Source organism: Rhamphochromis longiceps, linkage group LG10, assembly GCF_057381845.1.
Source record: "Rhamphochromis longiceps isolate RC_006_pf linkage group LG10, R_longiceps_female_GT1.1, whole genome shotgun sequence".
NCBI classification, from domain to species: Eukaryota; Metazoa; Chordata; class Actinopteri; order Cichliformes; family Cichlidae; genus Rhamphochromis; species Rhamphochromis longiceps.
In genome coordinates, this window is record NC_140566.1 from 12,833,746 (window position 1) to 12,859,068 (window position 25,323).

The 25,323-nt window shown below is 42.5% G+C and overlaps 1 protein-coding gene across 3 annotated transcripts in view; it reads left to right on the plus strand.

Moving 5' to 3' along the window:
- abr (ABR activator of RhoGEF and GTPase) overlaps nucleotides 1-25,323 on the plus strand; it is a 121,217-nt gene that overhangs the window by 69,942 nt on the left and 25,952 nt on the right. For all 3 annotated transcript variants that reach the window (XM_085420223.1, XM_085420224.1, XM_085420225.1), the window contains exons 7-16: nucleotides 1,520-1,572; nucleotides 2,212-2,352; nucleotides 2,656-2,777; nucleotides 5,536-5,704; nucleotides 8,137-8,256; nucleotides 8,524-8,599; nucleotides 8,708-8,812; nucleotides 11,360-11,434; nucleotides 17,090-17,187; nucleotides 17,287-17,418. In XM_085420223.1, the coding sequence (XP_085276349.1) occupies nucleotides 1,520-1,572; nucleotides 2,212-2,352; nucleotides 2,656-2,777; nucleotides 5,536-5,704; nucleotides 8,137-8,256; nucleotides 8,524-8,599; nucleotides 8,708-8,812; nucleotides 11,360-11,434; nucleotides 17,090-17,187; nucleotides 17,287-17,418 (1,091 nt within the window). The remainder of the gene's footprint in view (nucleotides 1-1,519; nucleotides 1,573-2,211; nucleotides 2,353-2,655; nucleotides 2,778-5,535; nucleotides 5,705-8,136; nucleotides 8,257-8,523; nucleotides 8,600-8,707; nucleotides 8,813-11,359; nucleotides 11,435-17,089; nucleotides 17,188-17,286; nucleotides 17,419-25,323) is intronic.

A 25,323-nucleotide genomic window follows, 5' to 3' on the forward strand; every position in this document is an offset into this window, starting at 1 on the left:
GCCAACATACCGCACACACAGACACACACACAACAACTTAGATATTCACTGTCCTTGCAGTCAATACAGACTCTGTAGTAAATCCTCCTGGAGGTATCAGTATTGGTTCACTGATCCATGACCCTCAGTGGAGGCGGCATTAATGACCAAACGTTGGAGAAACTTCAAAGAGCAACTGCAAGTCCCTCTCAAAGTCCCTCTATACACTCCATGTGGGCCAGTGTATATTTTAAAAGCAGAGGGTGTGCGTAGAGCGTTAATATGACGTGTTTCATCAGTAGATCTGATAATAGTCACTGTAGGTTTCTGCTCTTGTGCTAATTTCGTAAGTCGCAGGCAGAGGTATGGCGGAAATACTAAACACTTAAAAGCATCCGAGTGACAGAACAACGCTGTACATATAAAGAGAGCGTTATTGAATGCTTTAAATAGATAAAGTTTAAAATTCAAATAGAAGTGTAGCTTTGGCTGTAGATCTCTCTGTGGGAGCAGAGCACAGTCAGTGTGGGGCAAGCTTGCCTGCATACAGAAGACACATCAGTCCTCTCTGTTTCACTGGGCCAGCTTTCCTTCTTCACTTTAGAAATAAGCTGCTTTAACTCTGTTTTCACTTGAATAAATGGAGGTTAGCATGATCAATAAGTGGAACTTTTTCAGATAATTTCACAATGTTTATGACCTTGTGGGAATTTTTCTTAATTGCATTCGCTCAGTTTCTAGATCATGAGCAGAGGGGTGTTACTGTGCTTTATCGAATGTGTAGTGTGATATTATATTTGCTATTATGAGACCTTGAGGTAATTTAGGCGTTTCCTTACATGACTTGTTTGCTTCTTCTCTGTCTCCTCTTAGAGGTTCTCATGTCTGCCATCTTTCCTCCTGCGTATCTCCTCACTGTGATTTGTTTTTCTTTTATTTCTCTCCATCCTTCACTCTGCCCTGTCTGTGGGAGTGTGTCACAGAGAGCTGTCATGTATGTCGGCTGCTGCTGTTCACACCACCTTAGAAGCAAAGCCTTCCCCAGGGAATCTAGCCAAGTGCGGTGATACAGGCTTAAACTCTGACTGAGGGGCACTGAGGGTGGCATGTTGGCAGGAGGCAGTCTTATTGCACTTTTTATAGATGCATCCGTCTGCATGTGTTGTTTGTGTTTGCTTTTATGTCCATGTCTGAATATGTACAGCTGTTAAACTGATGAACAACAGTAGCACAAACCTTTGCTGCCCCCATATTGAAATCAGTGTTTTACTTGACCCCCCCTACAAGGCTATTTATGATCAAGTGTTTTTCTTGCTTCAGCAGTGCTTCAGGCTGGAACCTCGTCGTCATTAGGCTTTAATGTTAACCTAAGAATCATCAGCAGTCAGACTGTAAGAGCAGCGTTTAGCTCAGAGTAACCAAAGTGGACATTTTTGTCCTCGTGCGAGCGGTGAAACTGTGACCTACTGTGTGTGTCTGCATGTATTGATTTGCCTGTAAGCAACACTGACTCAGAGCCCTCCTCTTCTCTCTCCCACAGCTCTCCTTTACAAGCCGATTGACCGTGTTACCAGAAGCACCCTGGTTCTTCATGTGAGTACACAGCTTGCACTTGCATGGCTTTCAAGGATCAGCTGAATCTAAAGCTGTTCTGGCAGAAATGTCTTACTTCTAGTGTTTTAGGGTGGAGAAAAGACTGAGAACTGTGTCAAGATAAAAAAACAAAAAATAATAATTGGAGCAGGTTGCAAACACATCCCTGAGATTAAAAAGACGTGCAAGAATTAAGCCTAAAGCCTGCTTTTTGATGTTTATCGCTGAGTCCTCTCAGTCCAAATCAGCCTACCTCCTTGGAAGAGAAATAATGGTGTAGAAAGTGCCAGCGAAGCAAAGCAGAGATCTCTGGATGTGTCCAGTGTGGTCGCTGTAGTGTAATGCATGATCAGGTTTGCATGAAAGCTGACAGTAAGATGCTCTGTGCATCCAGCATGAGCATGTGTGTCATGTTCTTGTCACGTATGCAAACAAACAGAAGAAAATTGGTTGATGTTAATCTGGGAGGAAAGAAAAAACCGAGACACAAGATTGTTTTAGTGTTTGTAAGGAGTCTGTGTTTGTGCAGCGCGATGACGTTTTCGAAGAGAAGATGAAACTAAATCTGAATCTCTGCTCACAAAGGTCAGTTGCTTTGTGGTAAATATATATTTTAGATGATTGAATGTACTTTCACAGGATTTGCTGAAACACACTCCAAAGGACCACCCGGACTTCCCCCTCCTGCAGGACGCTCTGCGGATTTCTCAGAACTTCCTCTCCTCCATCAATGAGGAGATTGACCCTCGCAGGACTGCTGTTACTACACCCAAGGGCGAGGTCTGTGTGTGTGTTCTTACAACACGTCTTGTCAAGTATAGAGAACTTATGTTCATATCTTTAGAACATTTGTCTTCACTTTTCCTCTCATATGAAATATTATTAGGTACTTTGAGAAAACTATAATAAATGGTTGCATTGCTTTAAAACTCCAAAAGGAACATTTAAGTTAAAAACAAAGACATGCACGTCTCTGTAAAGCAAACTGTAATATATATGTTAATTTAGTAAGTCAACTTATTAATCCACAATCTCAACGATGTTTCGATTCACAACAACAGTTAACACAGAGTTCTGTTACAGGCCCGTCAGCTGGTGAAGGATGGCTTCCTGGTGGAGGTGTCGGAAAGCTCCAGGAAGCTACGGCACGTCTTCCTCTTCACCGATCTGCTGCTCTGTGCCAAGATGAAAAAGACGGCTGTGGGGTGAGTCCACCTTCATCCTCTGACAGTGTGAAAAGCTGTGAGCGCGATTATCGTTAACGTCACCCCCCTATCCCCATTCCCATCTGAAAAATGCTAAAATGATGTGCGAAAGCCAGAAAGTGGAACGGGGACGGGGCGTGGATGGTGCGGCACAAGAGTCGCTTATTAATTTTTGGGGCAGAGAAAAATGCAGGGTGACACGGCTCTGTCACAGAGTTTTCTTTTGAAGCAGACTGTAGGTATATTCATTCGAGGCTTAAGGAGCTTTGGGCGGTGATGGCCTCTTTCTTTCATTTGCTCCCTGTCACAGCAACGTACTTTCATTAAATCTTCAAATGTGCACAGATGTAGTGAAGGGAAATAATTCAAAATCACCCAGCCCACTGATCTAAAGTTCCAAAACTCTGAGCGAGTCAGCTCAACAACTTCTAAATGATGAGACTCAGTCTGGATAAAACGTGTGCTATTTCAAAAATTTCCATTGACGAGCACAAGCCTCTAAATGGAGGGCGTCAGCGATGTTTTTACATATACATTTCACGGTGTCACTTCACTCTGTCCACCTTGCACAGTTTAGGATGTTAAGCTACGTTAAATAAGCTACTGTTTTATAAATTGATAGAAATGCCAGTGTTAACATAAACATTTATCTGCTTCATAACAATGCATTTTATTATTTAGCTCAAGGCTCATGAAGCCTGTTGAACTGGGTTCTGCCTCTTTAAATATCCACGCTTTTTCGTCGTCTCTGTGTTTCTGCCCGTGTGTCGTGCAGTTTTCCTTCCACATCAGCTATCAAACCCGGCGTGCAACAGAAAGGATCACTTCGGAAAGACGCACTCCCTCTCTGATTCCAGCTGTGGCTAACACGGTGGTGTTTGAAGCGTCGGTAACAAAGAGAAAGACTCGCAGGCATTTTTGTCTGTATTGTTTTGAGCAGTGCAGCAGAGTAGCAGATCTACACGCAGGACAGAGTTATGCTAAATGTATGAATAATAAAAACATTTTAAAAAAGAAGACAAAAGGTGTAAGTAGAAACTGAAGGTGTTGTGTTTCAGGGTGCAAGCTGAGCAGGCGTTAAAGTAAAGAGAGTTGACAGAAAAAGATCGCTCATGTTTGTGTTTGTGTGCGCTGCTGCGTGTCAATCTTTGACACATGTCAGTAGATCGAGGGTCACGCTTACAGCACCGACTCGCCTCCCCTTCGTCTGATTGGTGCCTGCTTTGGTTGACATTCACCGTTTCTCTGTGTCAATTGCAGCCGCCCCTCACTTGGAGGAACACATAGTGTTGCCATAACTACCAAACCTGTAAATGGGGCTATAATATGATCTGGGTTGTTATCTCAGTGTGCTGCCTACAGCCTACGCGCTCACACACAGAACAGAGCAACCATCCAGAAACTCAATCACCTTGACTTTAGTCACTGAGGAGCCCTAATCCCTGCCAAAAGCCGTGATTATCTGCACTCTATTATTTTTAGAATGAGTCAGATTTACGATTGCCCGCTGCACATTCTGCACCTTGGATAATTCATCATTTCTTTATATATGCACCACCTTTGCTGTCTGGCATTAAAGAACCACATGATTTGATATGGTGATTTATTCATTTCCTTCTCAGTCAGGTATCAAACCTAGCTCCACCCCCTTTTCTTTGTGTTTCTCTAAGTCTGTGTCAGAGTCTGATTAGAACAGAAACAAATCGGTGGTCTGTAACATAAAAGGACTTCCCGAAAGACCCAAGAGCGCGTAAACAAGAAGGGCTTGATAATGGAGTGGGTGGGTGGGGCAGAAGATCAGGGGACCATAATCTGCAGCGGGAGGATGTAAAATTAATGTACTTCGTTAATGAAGAAATGACAAAGTCCTTCTGGTGGGAGCCGATTGCATCACTGCGAAAGCTTTGAGTGGGAACATGAGACTAAACACGGAGCAAGAGTCCTTTGTCGATATGGCTGAACAAATCTTTGAAGTTCCAGTTAAAGTGCACGCCTGAAAAAAACGAGTGCAGTAAATAAAGTAGATAAACTGTGTTTCGAGTAGCTGCTGCACTGAGATCAGTAAAATCTCATTTGTCATTTTACGCGTGTTCCCTGTTTTGCTCAAGGACATTTTAACATGCAGGCCAGAGAAGCCAGAGTATTGAACCACTCCCAGTCCACAGTGGCTCCACCTTTCAGGTGGTTGTAGTGGTGCGAGTGCAACATGCAGAGGAGAATATCACAGAAATGAGGACATTAAAACTGAGTTTGATTGCTTGATTTGATTGTTTAAATAAATGCATATAGTTGACAGTAAGTTTTATATGTAGGACGCTGGTAGTGTTAACACATGCTTGTTTAGTATGGATTCATTGTGACATCGAGCTGCTTAAACTAGCCGTCTGATGAAGGTATTATGTCGTCGATGAGTCAACTGTGCAGCACTCAGAAATGTTAATTAAAATCTCATTAGAGACGGTGCACATTAGTGTCCTCAGCCCCTGTGGAAATAATGTTGTGCATTCATCATTTTTATTAATGTGACTTTGAATGAGTGGGCTATAAAGAAATGAGGTCAAATGAGCACACGTTTGAATAGAGAAGTGTAACATTTGTTAGTGTGGCTTCAAATTGTAAACCGGTTTGCTTCGGTTTTGTGCGTCCATTCAGTTCAGTCATGATTGAAAAAGAGAAAAAAATATTTTTTTTTTTAAATATTTTGACTAATTCTGTTTCATTTCTTCCATCCTCCCATCCTCTCTCTGTCTCTCTGCAGTCGCCATCAGCAGTATGAGTGCAAGTGGTACATCCCTCTAGCGGACTTAACTTTCCAAACCCTGGACGACTCGGACGCTTGCCCGAGCATCCAGGTCCTGCCAGAGCACGAGATTGAGGAGATGAAGATCAAGATCTCGGTCTTAAAGAATGAGATACAGAAAGAGAAGGTAATCCTTTTTCCTGGCATTTGGAGCCCAATTCAATGTATTCGCGAGGCTTACAATGGCTTATTCGGCCATCTTGGGTTTAATTTTGAGATGATCCAGGATTAAAGAATAAAGGGGCAAATTCAGGGTTTGGAGCCCAGTTCTAGACAGCTTTAGAGTAAGAAAAGTTGCTGGTCCTGTTATGAATAACAGGAGCTTTTTGATGTTCATCTTTAAATTCTAACATATGCATAAAACAAATACATTTGAGGCCAAGAGCCACACAATTAGGAGAACGTAGTTATTTTAAAAGCAGCTTCTTTTAGTTTTAATCATCAGCTGGATTCTTTTTATTTAAGAAATAAAAATAAATAAGAAGTAAATCAGAAGTTCGGTGTCATATCAAAGCTTTGTGACCCTTTACTTCATTTTTTATTATGGCCTACGCAGACTTTACTAAATGAATTGTGACTATTGTGTGAGTGAATACAAGCAGCAAAACAAGTCCAAGTACGAATAATAAACATCCTGAAACTGAGGACAGCTGCCGTTTCCTTGAGTATGAGTGGCAAAAGTGCTGATCCAGATTTAAACTGTGACTTGTGTGTGCCACGGTATGAGTCTGTTTTGTTTAGCACATGCTGAAATGCTCAGTTGTCATTTTGAGGTTGAAATAAAAGATGTTACAAGTACACAGTAATCCACCCCCGCAGCCATAGCTGCGTTTAAAGGCTTCAGGAGCGCAGAGTTCCTGTTATTCCCCTCTCGCGGCGTTAAAACTCGCCCACCCGGAGCACAGCGAGTGACCACGGCTGGTATGTGGAGTCGCAGGAGGCGAATGCCGGGAGAGATCGAGCTGATTGTATCCAGGCAGGCTCTGACTCACCGCTTCCTGGTGAGGGTTGGGGCTGTGTATGAATTTGTTTTCCTCCAATAACGTCAAGAAACTGCTGCATGAATTATATATAAAGACTCTCACAGTATGGGGCTTGCTTTAAGCAGCTTATAGACACTTTGCTGGAAAATATGAAAGATTTCAATAAGGCAACGCTGAGTAGTCCTCACTTTAAAGTTCAGTTTGTATGTGGTTAAAAATATAGACGATGGGTGGTTTGATTTTGTCATGACGTACAGAAGAGAAGCAAAAGAAATCCAACTCATTAATAATAGAAATTCTGGTGTTATTGAAAGATCTTCACTTGAACAGTTGATGAATTTTACGTAGCCACCTCCAACCAAACGCAACCAGACAGGGTTGGGTCTAAAACCTAAGAGGTCCTACAAGTGTGATCTCTGCAACCGCTTTGCAGATGTAACACAAACCACTAATCAGCTGCAGTTTAATCTTTCACGCCCCGCTTTTCATACAAAGAGGCGACAATAGAAACCTAACCAAAGACAGGTCACTAAATCTCTTGGTTTAAATGAGGAACTAGATTTTACTGCATATGTTTTTCTTCTTTGTGTGTTACTCTCTTGTTCTCTGTAACTGGTGCACTGCCTTATGATTATCATGCTCTGGTTAAATTTAAACTCGACAAACACTGAGGGACAAAAGGGCACCAGCTTCTGACGTCTTCATACGTTCACACCCTGTTTAGCCACTAAACTTGTTCAGATTTGCCAATCCGCGTTGTTAGGTAGCCAATACTGGAATATGACACTTTGGAGGTGGAAGTTTGGTGTTACGTCTCTGTGAAACTCCCCGACGGAGACTTGTCTGCGTTGGAGGCTTTTTGTTTTTGTAGGCTAAACATGACTGTGCTGTACAAATAAAGATGTTTTAACTGTCAGTCATGTTGTCATTAAAATAACTTGATGAGATCCATAAAGCTGACTGTACACTCAGTGTGACTGTCTTTTTTTCCATCATGTCAGGCGTCTGCTACATCTGCTTCATTCTGTTTCTTAATGGAAAAATTAAATTCTAGCTGAAGTAGCTCCAGAAATTTAGTCTCACAGTAAAACCCAATGTTCAAAGAAAATGGATACAAAAGGAAATCAGTCTTATAACTGAGGAAATTGCTGCAAAATCCTCGCACATTGAAATCTGAAATGCCAGAGATGATAAAGAAGAGTACCGACAACGCAACTGGAACCGCACTGAAGCTTTAACACAGGCTGGGTTACACAAGGAACCCAACATCAAGGGGAAGGGCTCTCAAAGTCAGATCATATCACCCCCCCAATCACCCACCCCCCACCTTGCACCTCGACCCTCATTTTGTAAGTCACACTGAATCTAAAAATATAAGCGTCTTCTGTATGTGTCAAGACCTGAGATGAGTCAGAGGAGAAGTACAAGTCTCACTGTCTCAATCAGGAAAAGATTGTGACTGTTTCGGATGCTGCACAGCAGTGCTCGGTGTTTTACTCTCTTTTACTTCAATGAGTACGTTTCAGCAATCAGCGAGATTCAAACAGTCTCTTTTCCTGTCCGTGTCCTTGTGCAGAAAGCACCGAAGGGTCAGAGCCGCGTGGAGCGTCTCAGGAAGAAGATGAACGAGCAGGAGTCCTGGTTGCTCCTGCACTCCCCCACCATCCCCTTTCGCATCCACAACAAACATGGAAAGGTATTCTGCCCATTCTTAATCTGTTACTGGCTCCATTTGTGTCACTGCACTGTGCAGGTTTCACCACTAGAGGGACACATTTTACTTTCAAAGAGTCTGCTGCTACAGATTTAAAGTTTGAATCCCCCAAAACAGCATCAGAGAATTTCCCATCATTCCGATTGATGTGTGCTAGTGAGGATTTTTTCCAGCTATTTTGGTTGTAATTGCTAACTGTGTGTGTGTGTGTGTGTGTGTGTGTGTGTGTGTGTGTGTGTGTGTGTGTAGAGCTACCTGTTCCTGCTATCCTCTGACTACGAGAGGTCAGAGTGGAGGGAAAGCATTCAGAAACTCCAAAAGAAAGGTACGATTGTGTTCACTTTTCAAACACTGCTCCACAGAAACATAAAGGTTTGACCCCCACCTCCCTATATGATGTTTATGATATTTATTTCCTTTCTTTTTCTTCCAGACCTCCAGTCATGCGTGTTAAGTTCTGTAGAGCTCCAAGTATTGACCAGCTCTTGTTTCAAACTCCGAACAGTCCACAACATTCCTGTCACCGGCAACAAAGACGGTAAGAAACACGAGCAGGAACATTTTTGTCTCCCTCTCCCTCTTCCCTCTGCTTTGAATTTAACTTCACACAAAAGTGCCTGTTACACTCTGAGCACTAAAAAAACCACATAATAAGTTAGGGGGGCCTTGCAGGAGATAAATTTAGGCTACAATATGTTTCTCATCTAGCTCGGAGCAGTCAGTGCCGCGCAGTGTGTCGGTGGCGTGCTCGCAGCTTCTATATGTTTGTTTTTTCCTCCCGATCTCCTCATTGCATCCACTCCTAGAGTCTTGGGGGTGGGGGGGTGGGGGTGACATTAAAGCCATCTGCTCCATCTACTCTGATCTGCTCAGATGGCAAGAGGGTCTCTCACACAAAGACAATACTCATGCACAGACACAGAGCTCTTACACTGAAAGGCACGCTGTCCTGATGTTTTTGTGTCGTGTTTCCTTTCTGTGCATTAGAATCTCTGTGTTTGATATCCAATAGATTTAAAGTCATTTTCAGATGGATTTTAGTTTTGTATTTTCAAAGTAGTCAGCAGAATGACAAGTGACACTTAAGTGGTAGCATATTTTTTGGTGTGCTTTACCCCACGCCCCCAAACGAGGTGTTTTATTTCAATGCAACTGAACTTTATGTCTGATTCTCTGTTTTTTTAATTTAACATTTAACACGGCATCAGGCTGTCAAAATAACAGATAAGTAAGTCAGACGTGACAGTACATAACACCACACATGGATACACAACATGACATACAGACAGATTACTGTTAAAAATGCATTTGCACCACTTGACATGGTTTTAATAAGAGAATTAACTCTGTTTGCTTTCCCTAAACAGGTTCTTCTCACTGCTTTGGTGGACTTTTCCTTACATGTTATCTTCCTGCTGCTTTCTGTGAGAGCTTACTGAGATTCCTGTGTTTTAAATCAGACTTCAACTCCTGCGTTGTCTTAGACTTTTGACCCGCTCCTCATTACGAAGCTAGAATAAACACACACACACACACACACACACACACACACACACACCTCCATCCTGACATGTGATGCAGGGAGCACAGCAGGGGTTTAAATGGAGACCAGCTGGTGGAGGAATGTCTCTCATACTTAAGAGGATGGATGACTTAAATACTCACTCTTTCATTTGACTCCATTGAATAATCATCAGTTATCACATATTAGTTCATGGTTTTCCATTGAGCATAATAGATAGAAAGGGCAGTCGGTCTGCTATGATGCTGAACCTATGAACCGACTCTCTGTGAAACTCCCCTGTTAGTTATATAAAACACACACGCACAGTTAACCCCGAGGGCTGACTGCTCTCCTCTCAGCTGCCAACAGTGGAGCTCACAGCGGTTCTGCTGCCCTCCACCCTGGTTTATTTACCAGGAAGCAGCCGGGCTTCACAGGCCTCAACCAAAGCAGGACTGTATCCTCTTCATGTTTCTGTCGGCGGTACAAAGAGGGGTGTATGGGCTGGCCAAAAAAAAAAAAAAAAAAAAAGAGATCCACCCACGATCTCTATTCGAAGGGCAGCTCAGTTTCGATGGCAGACGTCTGTGCACTGCTAATGTGTGGTCTGATGCCAATCTGACACAAGGCTGTAATAACGGTTAATTTTCTTTCAGATCCTCCAATAGTTGTTTCCTCAGCCGTTTCCCTGATTTCGTTTTATTCTGTTTTTTTCTGAAGTCATGTAAAGTTTAATCTGTCTCTTCTCAAATGTTGATAACTGACTGCTGGAGGGAATGAGAACCAAAACACTCAAATGAATGATTAAAAACAATAAGAATGTAATCTCCAGTTCGGACCACCCAAGAAAGAATACAAAAACCCACTAGGGTTCCCACTAATCTGCCCCACTGAGCAATTTTAGTTTGAATGGATCTGGATGTGGCAACACACGCTTTAACAGTGAACTTTCAAACTTCACACATATTTGCATGGTTCATTTTACCTCGATGAATACCACTAATTCATGAGCCGACAGAGGGGAAAAGGTGCTCTAAATGGCCACGTGAGCTGACCCGCTTCCAGCGAAGGGAAAGAGACTCGTTCACAAAAAGCTGAAAGAGCATGTAGCATTAAAGTCCTGCTGTTGGAAACAACAGAAGCAAGTTTAGTGTCAGTGCCAGTAAACGAGTCTGCAACAGATAGAAAATAATACCACAGCTGTCAGTGATAATAAAGACTAATAGCCTGCACACAGGTGCAAAATAGGGTAAGCTCGAGAGAGAGAGAGCTAGTATCATCATTAGCATTTAGTGATCAGGCAGTACAGGAACAAAAAAATGTACGAGATGCAGCAGAAATGAAATGAAACCTGCTGGTAGAGCTCATGCTCCATGAGACGAGTTCCTTCTCCTTTGTTTCTTTCTCTCACAGTTTATCTTTTTTCTTTACAATATCATCGCAGAGATAAAGACAGGATGCCGGAGGATCATACATTTTATAGTTTGCAATGACTTCTGATTACCCTGCTGATTTTTTTGTGCACGGACTCCCGTATGTGCACCCGTGCTGCTCTAACTGCTCTGTGTGCTTGTTTTCCAGATGAGGAGACTCCTGGCCTGTACGGCTTTCTGCATGTGATTGTCCACTCTGCCAAAGGATTCGAGCAGTCAGCCAGTAAGTCTGCCAGAAACAGCTTCTTTTTTTCTTTTCTTTTTTCCTCTAACTGCACTTGTGCGCACACTCCGGCTCAGCATCTGCTTACACATAGCGGCTGCGCATATACTTGTCTGCCAGCAAAACACATGACCCAGTCAATCATCACAGCCGGCACATGCAGTTTCCATCATCACATGGCCAAGATGCAAAGGAAGGAAAAATCAAGAGAGAGAGGGAGAGAATGAGGTTGTCTCAGAGGAAGCGTTGAAGCCAAAGTGGGATTCATGCGGTTGTTTTCGTTAAGCAGACATCACAAGTGACAAAGATGCTGAAGGCACATTGAAAAGGAGGAACGTCAAAATCACAAACAGCAGCATTCAGAAGTGGACAGCTGGCAATTGTAATACCACTCGTCTTTGTTCACACACTATGCTATTGCCTTACCTTGCACAAATGTTTCTTTGTATAGCTGTGTGCGTGTGTATGCGTGTGTGTTATCTACCGAGCTTGACGTTGGCTGAACCTCCACAAAGGCTGTTTCAGATGTGTCAGCGGTGGACAGCTGGTGCTCCGGTACACTCCGTGCCCCGTGTTGCTCAAGCACCAGTTCAAATATCGAATATCAGGAGAAGAGATGGAGAGGGAGAAATGATTTCCTCAGTTACCATGACAGCCTTCAGTGCTGGCCCACAAGAATTTCCCAGTTAATGGATTGGAAAGCACTCTCTCCTGAAAGCCTGTTTGATCCTCAATGGAGCGCAGAGAGCTAAAGGCTTTATGGAGTATGTGTGTGTGTGTGTGTGGAAGCAACTTTGGTAGTTTCACTGATACAGTTTTGATGTTGGTATCTCCAGTGGAGCGTACAGACCCAGGGTGGGGCATGCAAGCCGTGGAGGCATGGAGGATGTGCTGGACTTGTTTGGGACCGTGGTGTTCATGATGATGATGAGGGAGGTTTACGGGGATGCCGTGAGAGAAGTGCTGACCTTGATGATATATAACACTACTGTTACACAGACAAGTGTTCTAAATGAGGACAAGAGTCGAATTATTAATTATCAGATTTAATTATTGGAGTTAAAGTGAAGCTTCAGCCATCCATAACTTATATCTGATTTCCTTCATTCGTACAGGTCCTCTAATGTGTGTTTACACAGGTTTAATGCCTTTTACTTGTGGTAGATAAATGGGTGGGTGATCACTGTTTATATGTATGTGTGTGAGTCACTGAAGTAAATTTATCTACTATACCTGATGATGTATTTCCAGTGGCATGTGTTCATTATTCATATTTTACTTTGTAAGGTTTATTGCTGTGATTTCAGGATTAGGCAATCTCTTCAGTATGGTTATACCAATCTTTTAATACTATATAGGTTAGTTCAAAAGTCTAGTTTTGAACTGCTGTGGGTTCTGAGTCTCCATGTAAACAAAAACGCCTTTAAATGTAGGGACTGTGACTAGTAAAGGGAGGGAGGTGACTGATATGATGGAGAGAAGGAATGAGCCGTTTGGAGGGAGAGGGTGAGATGGAGGCAAATGATTCGCTGAGGTGACCCCTAAAGGAAGCAGTCGAAAAAAGAAGAATGAGGAAAGTGTAGTGTCTGCTATCATACTCTGCCCTGCAAAACAAAAACAGTCACATGCTCCAAAATCTCCCCAGATCGCCTGTAACATTCGAGTCCCTAATAAACTTTGGCAATGTCACAACGTTTGTTTCCATTCAGAGTTTTGCATTGATGATGGGAGAACATGAAGTCTTACATAACACATCCCAAAAAATCTCAATGGGGTTGAGATCTGGACTCTGCGGTGGCCGGTGCATGTGAGACAATGAGGTCTCCTTAACCACTCTTTCACAATTTGAGCGCGATGAATTCTTGTATTGTGTTCTTGAAATATTCCTGTACTGTCAGAGGATAAAGATGGAAAAATCTGGTCATGCAGTGTATCCAGGTGAAGCTGGACCTGACAAACTGAAGCACCCCACATCAAAATACATCCCCCACAGACAGAAGGTTAAGTGATCAATTCAGCAACAACAGTTTTATTTAATTTGAAAGTTCAACAAAAGAAATCAAATAATAGCTCAAATTAAATAAACCCTTAGTAATATAATACACGCCTTTTATGGTGACTATGTCTGACTAACATCAGGACGGTACATCTTTGCCAATTGCTTCCTACAGCTTTATTTAATATTCATGTTTAGTTTTTAAAACCTGTCCAGCATCGGCACAGTTTCTCTGGGGTTTCAAACACATACAGAGATCACTGAGACACACTGTATTCCTCTGCTTATAGAATTTCCTCCAATACCACAAATGACTAAAATTACAAAGCCCCCTCCAGATGTAGCTTAATGATGGGATTCGGTTTGTGTACAGGTTTTGTGTGGCGATGTTCCAGCCTGTGTTAAAGCTTCAGCGCGGTTCCAGTTGCGTTGTCGGTACTCTACTTTATCGTCTCTGGCATTTCAGATTTCAATGTGCGAGGATTTTGCAGCAATTTCCTCTTTTGCATAATCGTGTGTGCGCATGTGGTTTCTGTTATTGCAAATGGTGATTATTTTCATATTAGAATGGAAATGTGTAATGATCTGAAACAGCAGTCATTATTCACTGTGTCAGGTTAAGTGGGCACTGAATGCTCCACAGTAGGCTTTCTCTTTCCCCCTCCCCCTCCTTTTTTTTTTTTTTTTTTTTTTTTTTTTTTTTTTTTTTTTTTAAATCAAAAAAATCAAGTAAGCATGTAGTCGAAGATTTTACTGAAGCTGTTATTTATGCCACTACAATCTTCCCCCAGTGGGAAAGGGCTTGGAAGCGCAGCCCAGGGCAAAGTTAGTCAAACTGGGTCACAGAGGGAAAAGCTGGGAGTTGAGCGTCTCCTAAAAACTCAGATAGAAAAAAAATCTATGGAAATACTGACCTAGATGAGAAGCAAAAAACATGTCATGTCATTTTATTCTTGCTTTATTTTTATTTGTTTGTATGTGTGAGTGTTTGCATGTCGTTCCCTTCAGAAAGATGCAACAGTTAGCTCAATACACACCTATAGAACTGCACTTTCTGCATAGGGTGGGGGCACAGATCCACATTAGAAGATGAGAGAAAGGTGCATTTTAAAATTTTATTTTATGGTCAATGCACAGTTAAAGCACCTACTTGGCATTTTTAAAATTTTTGTTTCGTTTTGACGTTTTTGCTTTTCGATGTTTTTCCTGTAAGGCTCAAGTTCAAACCACTGCTGAAAGTGTTCACACGTTCTCAAGACTGTATTTCTGTGTAATCCAATCCAGCCATGGCTGCATGTATTCTCTATGTCAGGCTTTTATTAGTTTTCTTCTTCTGGGTTCTGTTTAAACAGTTGAATTATGGCATTTCCCTGCTTATTATGTTTTGTAGTCTGAGAAGAATATTTTGTCCTGAAGCAGCGGTTTTGGTGACTGTGATCTGTAGCTGCTGAGACACTAGTTAGTTGAACTGATTATCACGCGTCTCCTGATTCTGTGAACCAACAGTTTGAACCAGCATTCGGCGCAGCCTCGGGCAAAGATTAGCCTGCTGTATAAGAACATACGCGCCCCACAAGGGCTACAGCCCACAGCTAATTGAGATGGAAAAGGATGGTATCCATTAACCCTGTATTTAGGGGTCAGAGACCCCATGCTGACCAATAAATCCCCCTCATACTCTGAGCCTGGTGGCGACCTGCCAGAAAAATGAAAACTCCAGGCCTCTTTTAGTCTGTCCTACTTCTCAAAGCCCTCTTGGATCCACTGTGAGGACACAAAGACCTCTCAAAATATGCTCTCCATGGCCTTGTTTGAATTTTAGGTCTGGGCACATAAACCCATTTCAGCTGGAGAGGAAATAAACTTCCAGAGAAAACTGGGAGCTGCTCAGGACTATGTATACGCTTCTCTACTCCAGGGCTAGATGAAACGAAGAGGATTAAATCACATTAGAGTTGCACACAAAGAACCGGTTGAATCGCTCATTGCAACCATCAGAATGTTGCCGCCTCTTTAATGAAGCAGACTGTGACAGGTAGTTTAAGGATTTTTCCAGATGTCAAATCAGAAGTGACAGCCGTGAGCTGTTATGCTTCCGTACATAGCGGAAGCGTGCAATAACTGCTTCATGTTTTTTTTTTAAATATCCCCCAGATGGTCGCACTGAATTCCCCTTCATTGAACTTCCCTCGTACCACCACCGCTAATCTCTTCCTAACTGGGAGTGATTATGGCAAAACCTTTTAGGATGCTGAGAAAACAAACAAAGGGGGAATAAAACCAGATGGGACGACATTCCTTTATACTGTACGCTCCTTTTTATCCTATAGATACATGTGCAAACGTTTTCTCCAGTCGCAGCTCATCCAGGTGATGTGGTTGGTATCCTCTCATAACCCGGCTCGTGTCAGGCTCTTAAATCTTGTGATCGTGATGATGACTTTGCTTGTGACTTTTTTTTTTTTTTGTTTAAATTAATGTCTTTTTTTATTTTATTGCATATGTAATTAAACCCACTCCCCTACCGTTCAGCTCTCTTGCTTAATCTTAGTGACTGTCCCGGTGAAAGGTCGAACCACTCACCCATCCATCATGCTGTCTAGTGGAAGTTAACCCGAGGGGTTAAGTCCAACATAGGGGATGTAGTGGAGACGCTTTACAGACAGCTGGTAGCACAGTCTGCAGGAATGGTTTCAGGAGCATTTAAAGAAACACATTAACAGACTTAATTGCTCTGTGTAAGAGCTGAGTGTGAGCTGATCCCAGAGGAGGGAAGCGGGGCGGGATACTGCTGCGGTATGAGGATGTTAAGAGTGGCGAGGGGCTGCCGGTGCTGATTGTGTACACAGGGAGGAGATTGTTGCCTGTCTGCTGTCAAACGGTAGCATATTGACAAATTGGAGGGCTTTTTTCACCTTTTAATTGCACATTTGTTAGAAATCTGTGAAATCAGTCTTTAGAAGTGATACTTTTATACATGTTTGCACTTTTGGCTGTGCTCTTATGGTGATTCCAACATTCACTGTTCACAGCTTCCCTCATATTTAGTTGTTTTCTTTCTTTTCATAAGACAAGTCTTGTGTCCTAAGTTGAGTTTTTTAATGGATTTTTGGCTGTTGGTTATTATGTTAACACATCATCATGGCTTCAAGGGAAAATATTTTATTTTATTTATTCATTAAATAAAGACTCAAATGTATATTTAAATATCAGGCAGTTCAATTGGAGGATTGATGCTATATATATTTGACCTTTTCCAGTAAATCAATCAGTTGCAGTGCAAAAAGAATCCACTTGTCTTTCATTGGAAGCTGGTCTGGCCAAAATCATCCCTAAGATGCTCGGAGAGGGAAAGTGTCTGTATATTGTGTGCTTTACGTCTTATGTTCATGTGATTGTTTTTATATGGTGCTTTGAAATGTCAAGTATCTTCTGCTGCTATCAAATTTCCACACAGGGAACGATAAATGTATCTGTCCAACACCAGTCTGCGGCAGTTAAACATGTGTAACAGCATGTTTTAGTCATTTTTAAACATCTACAATATGTTTGATCTTCTTTTTTTTTTTTTTTTAAGTGTTCTCCAGTGCTTCACATTTTGTCTGTCATACTCTGTTGTTGTTTCATCTCACCGACCTGTCTACTCTCTGTGCTTTCAGATCTATACTGCACTCTCGAAGTAGACTCATTTGGATACTTTGTCAGCAAGGCCAAGACCCGAGTCTTCAGGGACACCACAGAGCCTCAGTGGAACGAAGTCAGTCGCAAAGACATCTTTTTTTCTTTTCTTATTTTTTTTAACTGTGCTGTTTTCATCTTCATTGTTCTCCTTGTTTACATCCGTGTCACTGCACAGGAGTTTGAGATTGAGTTGGAGGGCTCCCAGTACCTTCGGATCCTGTGCTACGAGAAGTGTTACGACAAAAGCATGCTGAACAAAGACGACAATGAGATTGTGGACAAGATTATGGGCAAAGGGCAAGTCCAGGTAGGAGACCGGCTGTAAAATAGACCATGCACAAAGAGAGACGTCTGTGTCCTCTTGGGGGGAGATTTTCCACCATATGACTCATTTTAATTAGCTGTCTAGCTTCTGCACACAATTGTATGGTTTGTAGTGGTTACCTCTAATGATGCTGGTTGGATTAATAGTGTGAAGGAGAGTTTATTTAAGGGGGGTTCCCCCTGTCTTATTGTGAGAAACGTCTCCATAAAACTCCCTTTCAGTCTCGTTAACTAGATACGGCCTCCACAGTGGAATCTGCGGTTTCTTGGTATTGAGGCGAAATGCCGTTCTCCACTCGCTGTTTAGTTTTTGCTGAAAAGCCTACAGAGGTGTCACATTTCCATTTTTTCCAGAACGTCTTCAAAAAAATCTATTTGGTCAAGTGAAGCTTGACTCCTGTCAGTTTTCTGCAAATTGCAGCTGTTGTAGTTTCCTCCTCTGCTGCCCTGTAATCGATCAAACTTCACATTATGAAAGTGGGTCAACTCGGAGGGCTTTTAAACGCCGTTATCTTCAATTCATGCCCTCATCTTTCTCTCAAGTGGCGGGTGTCTATGCCAGAGGTGAGTTTATGGCAGGTTATTTATAATCCTGCTTTTGACTCTGGACTAAGCAGGTAAAGTTTTGTTTGTGGCTGCTGCATGCAGCATAATACTCTTAGTTGATGCAAAGCATCTGTTACAAGTTGCATCAGGAATAAACAGGAATACAAATCCTCCCTCCTCTGATATCAGGAAAGTGGGACACACATCAGTCACGTTTGTAAAGTTGGATTTTTAGGGGAGGAATGTGTCTCAGAAATATCTTATAAATCTTATAAATCTTATGTGAATGAGCGGATATGTTTCTCCTCAGACCCAAGTTCCCGCAGTCTCTTAAAGGGGCTTTGAAGTTTGTTGTTTGTTACAGCATTTCCTGTTTGTCACTAGATCTTTCCAGTCTTTTCTCTTTCATTTTGATGCTTTACGTCCTTCAGTGTTGGCTTTGAAAGCAAAACACCCTGCCTGAAATGGCATCTTTTTGTGCCTTATCGACAGCTTCAATATCAGGCAGTGAGTAGTTAAACTTTTAAGACTGAGATTTTAGTGCTGGTTTAACAGACAATGGGATACAATAGAAGCTACATCAGCTCATTAGTTCTGCAACATTGTGACTTAACTATGAAAACCTGAGGCGGATGCTGCTGCTGAAACGTTACTGGGAACATCGATTTCAAGCCAACATCAGGCAGAACCCCCCCCTCTCCCCCCGCAGAAAACAAACAAATACACCACATGCTTTTGCTGGGGGGGGGGGGGGTGTGGAGGTTTAGTAAGGCGGATAGAATGGCATGTTCTGTCCCAGACGCGTGGGGGGTGGGAATACTGTGAATATGTTATACATAGTAGGTTTGTGGGTGAACCTGTCAACAGTGCATCCACTGAATGCAAAGGCCCTGATCCTGAGCACAACACTGCTGCTTAAGTCTCTGAATGAAACAACATATGTGTCCTAAAACAGGAGAATTTATGGTCTTACTGCTTATTAGTTGGTTTCTTGTCATTCTTTAAATGTTCATGAATGCTTCAGACATGGTGGCACTTGTGTTAGACTCTGATATCATATGTTTATTACAGCCACGAAGGAGTCCTGCAGAGCCCACAGAGAGCAGGACCTGAGCTGTTTGCTTTCCTGAAGCTGGGTTGAGAAGGAGCCTTCAGTGTTTTGCTTTGCTCTCTGGAGACCCTGTGATTTATTTAAAAAGCTTGTGGAATACTGACTGACCGTAAAAGGGCATATCGAGAGGGAAGTTTTTTTTTTCTTTCTTCTTTTTTTTAAATCCGCTGTGGTTACTTTGTTGAGAAAGTCGATCGCCTCTATCGTCAGAAGATCGTGGTACGATTCGAGCCAGAGATTTTGTTATGATAGTACCAAGAAAGCATTTTTTGATATAGACTTGTAAGGAGGTGCATAATGTGGGATTTCCGCCAGTGTACACGCACACGTTAACTGTGGGAATTAAGGTGACTTGATTGAATTGCTTTATTTCCATTTGGGCTGACATCCCCTCCAACCAATGGCACTTAGTTTTAAAAGCTCCAATACATGGATGTTTTTGAAATTATAAACTTTTCAGGGTCAGATTTTTCTTTTTTCTGATTTTTGCTAGTGTGATTCAGCCAAAGTAAAACAGGACACCAACTCCTGCACTGGTTAAGAGTGCAGACACTCGCTTGGCCTCTAAACCATCCTCTACCTCATGCACTGTGCAAGTTTGCCCTTTATGTGTCAGCTGTAACTTGCAATACTCGTCTTCAGAGGGCCACTTATGTAACCGGGTAGGCTGAGCGGCAGAAACGCATCATATCGCCCTGCTTCACCAGTCCTTTCATCTGATAACACTTGTGCAGCCCATCTCAGCCTCCTCTGGGCTCACCTTGTTTGGGTTTAATTACTTGGCTTATCTGAGGAGGAATTTGTCACCAGCTCCCAGCTCCATATGACTACATTAGTCGGTCTCCATTTCCCACCTATCAGGGCTTTGAGGAAATGGGATCCTACTGCAGGTATTGTGCTTCCCAAGACTCTAGTTGGACATCTTCAATCATTTTGCACAAGCACAAGTTTTCAAAGATGAGTTGAAAACAACAGGAAGTTGGTTATTTGAGGCCTGAAGTTACTTTAAAATGCTGATTTCTGTGAGGCTTCCTTCACAATCACATTAGCATGCTGACATGATGACAGTTTTATTGGATTAAATGGGACTTACACCTACTATCAATACTTTGATGCAAATTAGCATCGCAAGTCACAGGATTTTCTCAAGTCTGTGTCACATTTTTAAAAATATCAAACCGAGGTTGATGTTGTTTCGAGTCTGTCACTAAAGCGATCCCATCCAACACCATGTGGTGCTGCACTGAACCGCCTCCTCCTCAGTGTTCTTTCTATAGAGGAGCTTCGTGTTCTCTCAAGAGTCATGTAACAGCTCTAATAATCTCCTCACTACTTCAGCCCTCTCCCTCCCCACTTGTTCCCATCATCCCTTCAGCACCGCACAACGCTGGGGGTTGTTGTTATTGGTTTGAGCGCGTGGCAGCCCCTCATCTCGACACAGACGACGCGGAGTGCGGCGTTGTCAAGCCGCGAAAAGCAATAACCTGATAGTTTTGAGCAGTCTCCCGGAGATAATGGGAGCCAGAGAAGTTGGGCATTAGGTACAGAAGGAGAGCAGTGATGATGTTGTTTGTTCCCGGCAGCTCTCGCCTCCCTCTCCGAAGCCGCGGAGCCGGACAGGGGTGCACACACATTAGGCCGGCATTACTGTAAAGCTCCGGGTGCAAAGGGGTTGTAAAGTTTGAGGTGAGCATCCACGTGCACTCAAGTTCCCACTTAGGAGCCTGAGGTCTTTCATCACGATGAAGCATTAGATGCAAAGGTTGAGGGGTTTATTGGTCAAAGTGCCATTGTTTGGGATAGTAGCCGGCTGATCGTAGCAGTAAAACTTCTAGACCGGTGGAAATGTGCCAGTGTAGAAAGCTCAGGCCCCGAGCTCTGATCTCATCTCTCAAGTACTGCGTCAAACTTGATGCCAACATAAAGCTCTCATTAGAATGAAATACAGCCTGGTGAGTGTATTTAGAAGTATGCACACTATGATGTAAACAGTGAAGCAAGCGTAGGGAGATTTTTCCATTTTTCATTTCTTATTATTATGGGGGGTAAATTCTACATTCTGGTGCTGCTTAGCATGTTATTAACACTCCCAGGAATAAAATTAGGTTCTCCTTTTATTTGTTTTTTATGGGAATTGGGCCTCGGACTCTTCTAGGCTTTTTTTTTCTCCTAGAATGCATGTTTTTTCCAACACATCTTCCCTCTGGGCGATGCAAGGTGGCGGAATTTCATGCAATGTTAGTTTTTAACTCAAAGCTCAGTGGTTTTAATGAAGGTGTGTGTTTCCATGTGTCAGTGTGTAGATATTAATATTAATTAGTGTCTAATAGATGGTGTCATCTATTTTATTGTTGTGCCCTGTCCTTTAGGGCTGCGATTTGTCATGTTTCCACCATGCACACAGCCCCTGTGGCTATACACATCCACACACACACTGCTGTCATCAACGCTAACAGATGGGACTCCACTGTGTGTGTTCAGCCCCCCTGGGGGGAAAACCACAGACTCACATACACACACACAGCTGGGTGACAGGCTAATACATTGTAAACGATATCAGTAACTTCAGCCGGCTACATTACCTGACATTTATTAGCTTATACCTCCTTTGTCTGGCCTGGTGTTGTATGTTGGGATGGGGAGTGTGGATGTTCACTGCTTAACAAAGATTGTCCCAGTGCTCATTTGCTCTCTTACTCCTAAGCCTACTTATTTTATTATGTTTCTTCCCTTTGCAGTTTTTAAGCCATGTTTTTTAATGAGTCTCATATCTCATGGTCTCTGTGTTTGAGCATATGGCACTTTTTTTTATTGATGGGCCCCAATTAAGCCGACTTCCTCATCAGACGATCCTTGATCAGTGGAGCTGATAGCAGCTTTTTGATGGATTTTTATTTTTTCCCTGTCATCTTTCCACAAAGAAGCCCTCACTTAGACAGCCTTTGTTCCCTCTTAAAACATTCACTCCCTGCCACTTGGGATATGCATGCCCTAAATAACTACACGCACTCTCAGATCATGCGAATGTGCAGATACCCCCGTTTTTTCCCTATCTATCTTCTCTCTGGGAGTAGAATAGGAAAAACCCCAGACCTGCCAAATTTAGTTTGAGTGTATGTTACAAAAAAATGGTCACATTTGATCACCGTTTTTCATCAAGCTTGATGCTTTTGTTGGGTTTTTCTTGGACGGTCTAGACTTGAAAGAAAAGCAAAAAATAAGGATTGTAACGCTGGACTGCTCTCATGCAAACCGAAGGCCGAGATGTCCTTAAGTATTAATGGCATGATGCTAATCGTGTAGTAGCCTTCCATTCAGTTTGTAAGTCGCTAAATAATATCTGAGATTGTTTCCAGTCTAATGCCAGGCCTAGAAAAGAATGTGTCAGGAGGACACTTGTTTAAATAACAGTGACGTCTGGATTTAAAAGCTAGGATGGCGACATTTGAAGCACTCAAGTTTAAGATCGACAATCTAGTGGGTGACAAGCCCCATCTTTTATCTACAGTTATATGCTGTGGTCTTTACACTGCTTAGAAAATGCAAAGAGGTTATGGCTGCACATGCTGATACTTAACAGATATAATGTCGTTTGTTGTGTTATTACAGTCCTAGTTTAGCATGCCAAAGTACCATTAACTGATTAGCAGTGAAAACAAAGTACAGATGAGGCTAAAGTCTTTTTAATTTGGATAATGGAGCTGGACAATTTGAGCAACCGCCAAAGTTATTATAATTCATTTTTAGGGGAACATGAATGTGCTTACAAAGTTTTATGGCAGTCCATCTCAGATTTGATTCTGAATCTAGAAAGTTACAAGTAAAGAGATGTCAGAAGAAAAAGCGTCAGCTGCTGCTATCTGCGCTAGTTGTGGGCGTTGGGCAGAGATTTGATTCGGCTAGAAAAGAAAGTAAACGGTGATCCATGTGAAGCAGAAGGGCTACCGGATGGATAAGGACAGTGGAAGAATAAAGCGAGAATGTGAAAAGGCCACTTAAAGGCCAGAGGATCTCTTTGGGACCCCTTCACATTGCTCTCTTCCACATTTGTACCTTTCTTTTTTTTCCCCCTTGCTAAAAAGTACAAATGCACTGCTTTCCAATGAACCGCCGAAATGTCGAGGGCAAGCTAAGTTCAGTAATTGTTCCTCATCATAACATTACATAATCCTTCAGGAAAGAATTAGGCATTGACAACAGATGTCTGATTTCCTACCATGAAAACATGCATATGTAGAACATGTGGTAAAGGCGGTCGGAGGGAAACAGAAGAGAATGACATGGAGCAAAAGAATAGGAATGAGAGTCCCAGATGGTGGCCAATTATGTGATGCTGGGAGTTAAAGTGAGAACAAAGGATCTCATCACAGCCTGAGAAATGAAATGCTCTCCAGAGAGGAACCGTGAATTTCTCTGTGCAGTTGCTACCACCCTTTTGTCTCATAAAAGAGTTCAGGGTTCAGGAATAATTGGTAACAGTCTAAAGGGGCTTTCAGATAATACAAAGAGTGTCATGTTTGAACACTCAAACATGAGAGGCCACGAACGCTGCATCGCCAGAAAATCATGATCGGGATGAGAGCCTCTTGTCCAACCTCAAGAGCCTGGGGTTTTTTTTTGTCTTTTCTTTTTTCTTTTTAGCAAATCATGATCAGTTGTTGTAGCTGTTGATCAAACTTCCCTGTGTTGTTCTCATTGTTTCTGCTGCCAAGTAACATCGTGGCCTGAGACATGAAGAGAATAACACTGCAGATGGAGGCAAGAACAGAAAGAGAAGTAAGAAGTGGTCATTAGTAATGACAAGTAGACTTCTAGTTAACACCCCAGCCTCTCATTGTCTTTGTTACGCTGCTGTGTTTCCGACAGCCAGCTCTTATCCAGCCACTGCTACCAAGCCAGTAAATGCTGACAAAAGAGATTTTGTAGTCCATATCAGAGTAATTTCATTTAAAACCTCTGTTCCCCCGATTTGTTTTTGTATTCTAGGACTTTCTAGTTCAGGCCTCAGGTTTCTCATATCTCACATACACACATCTCCTGGCTGTTCTCGAGCTGTGGAATTATACACAGCAGATGACATTGGGGTGGGGGCTCGGGGCAGCGAATCACCTCAGTCCTCTCATCACGTCCCCGCCTGACTCTCTGAGGGATAAAGCCCATTTCATGCTTGACTCTGCCTGCCAGCACATTGTGAGGCCCAGCCCTGTGTACAGTTCTGGGCTTTTCTCATCTCTGTTTATGTGTGTTTAAAATCAAGTGGCAAAACTCTAAAGTACTTAGTTGCAAAGGAGGTATTTGGGTAGCATGATGCATGTGAGCTACAGAGACTAAACGTGACTTTAAACACGGTGGTGGTAAATCAAAAATTCTGCTCAATTTTTTTTGTGTGTTCTGTTAAAACCAGACAGTGATTTTCCATAATCTTTATTTCTATCCTACACGAAACAGCTGTTGGCTGCATTCTTGTAATCAGTGCACCAGTATGAGAATTGATTTCCTCATCTAAATCTCTACAACAAAGTGAAAAAGGATTTTTCTGCCCTTCTTCATTGTCCCCCTTTGTCCTTGGCTGACTGATGAGCCAGCTTTACAGAGACACCCCACAGTGTCTCTCTGCCTTCGTTCTTAATCAGATTTCACATCTCTGACAGAAACAAGTCTCTGAACACCAGCTGCAACTCTTTTTTTTTTTTGTTTGTTTGTTTGTTAAATCCCCCAAACCCCAGTGAGACCAAGATACTTTCTCCCTTTCCCTCTTGTTGTTGTTGGCAGTCTTCTGACAAGCATTAAAGTAAATGAGCCTCAGCTACACGCTGTGTCCCAGCTAGGAGAGCCTATTCTGGCTTTCAAGTGGTCAGCCGAGGGACCTGAGCTGTTCTTACAGCGGTAAAATGTGTGGCTGGCAGTTGCTCTGGGCTGATTGTGAACCCCATGTTACCCTGGGAAAGATGGCTGATCAGTTCGGACAGTTATGAAGCTGTAGCTTGAACAAGACTCTGCATTGTTCAAATGCCCTCCTCTTTTGTTTGTTTAGACCTGATGATTGTGCAGGAACTTGAATAATTTCCACATGTCCACAACTGGAGACTGATGCTTGAGCAAGAATTTACCCACAGTGGTTCTGCACTTCATTACAGAGAATGGGTGATGCCCACTGTATGAGGTCTGGTTTCTTCTAAGAGATTCTAAGTACTGGTCTCCATCAGAAATGAATATGTGGAGTTATAAATA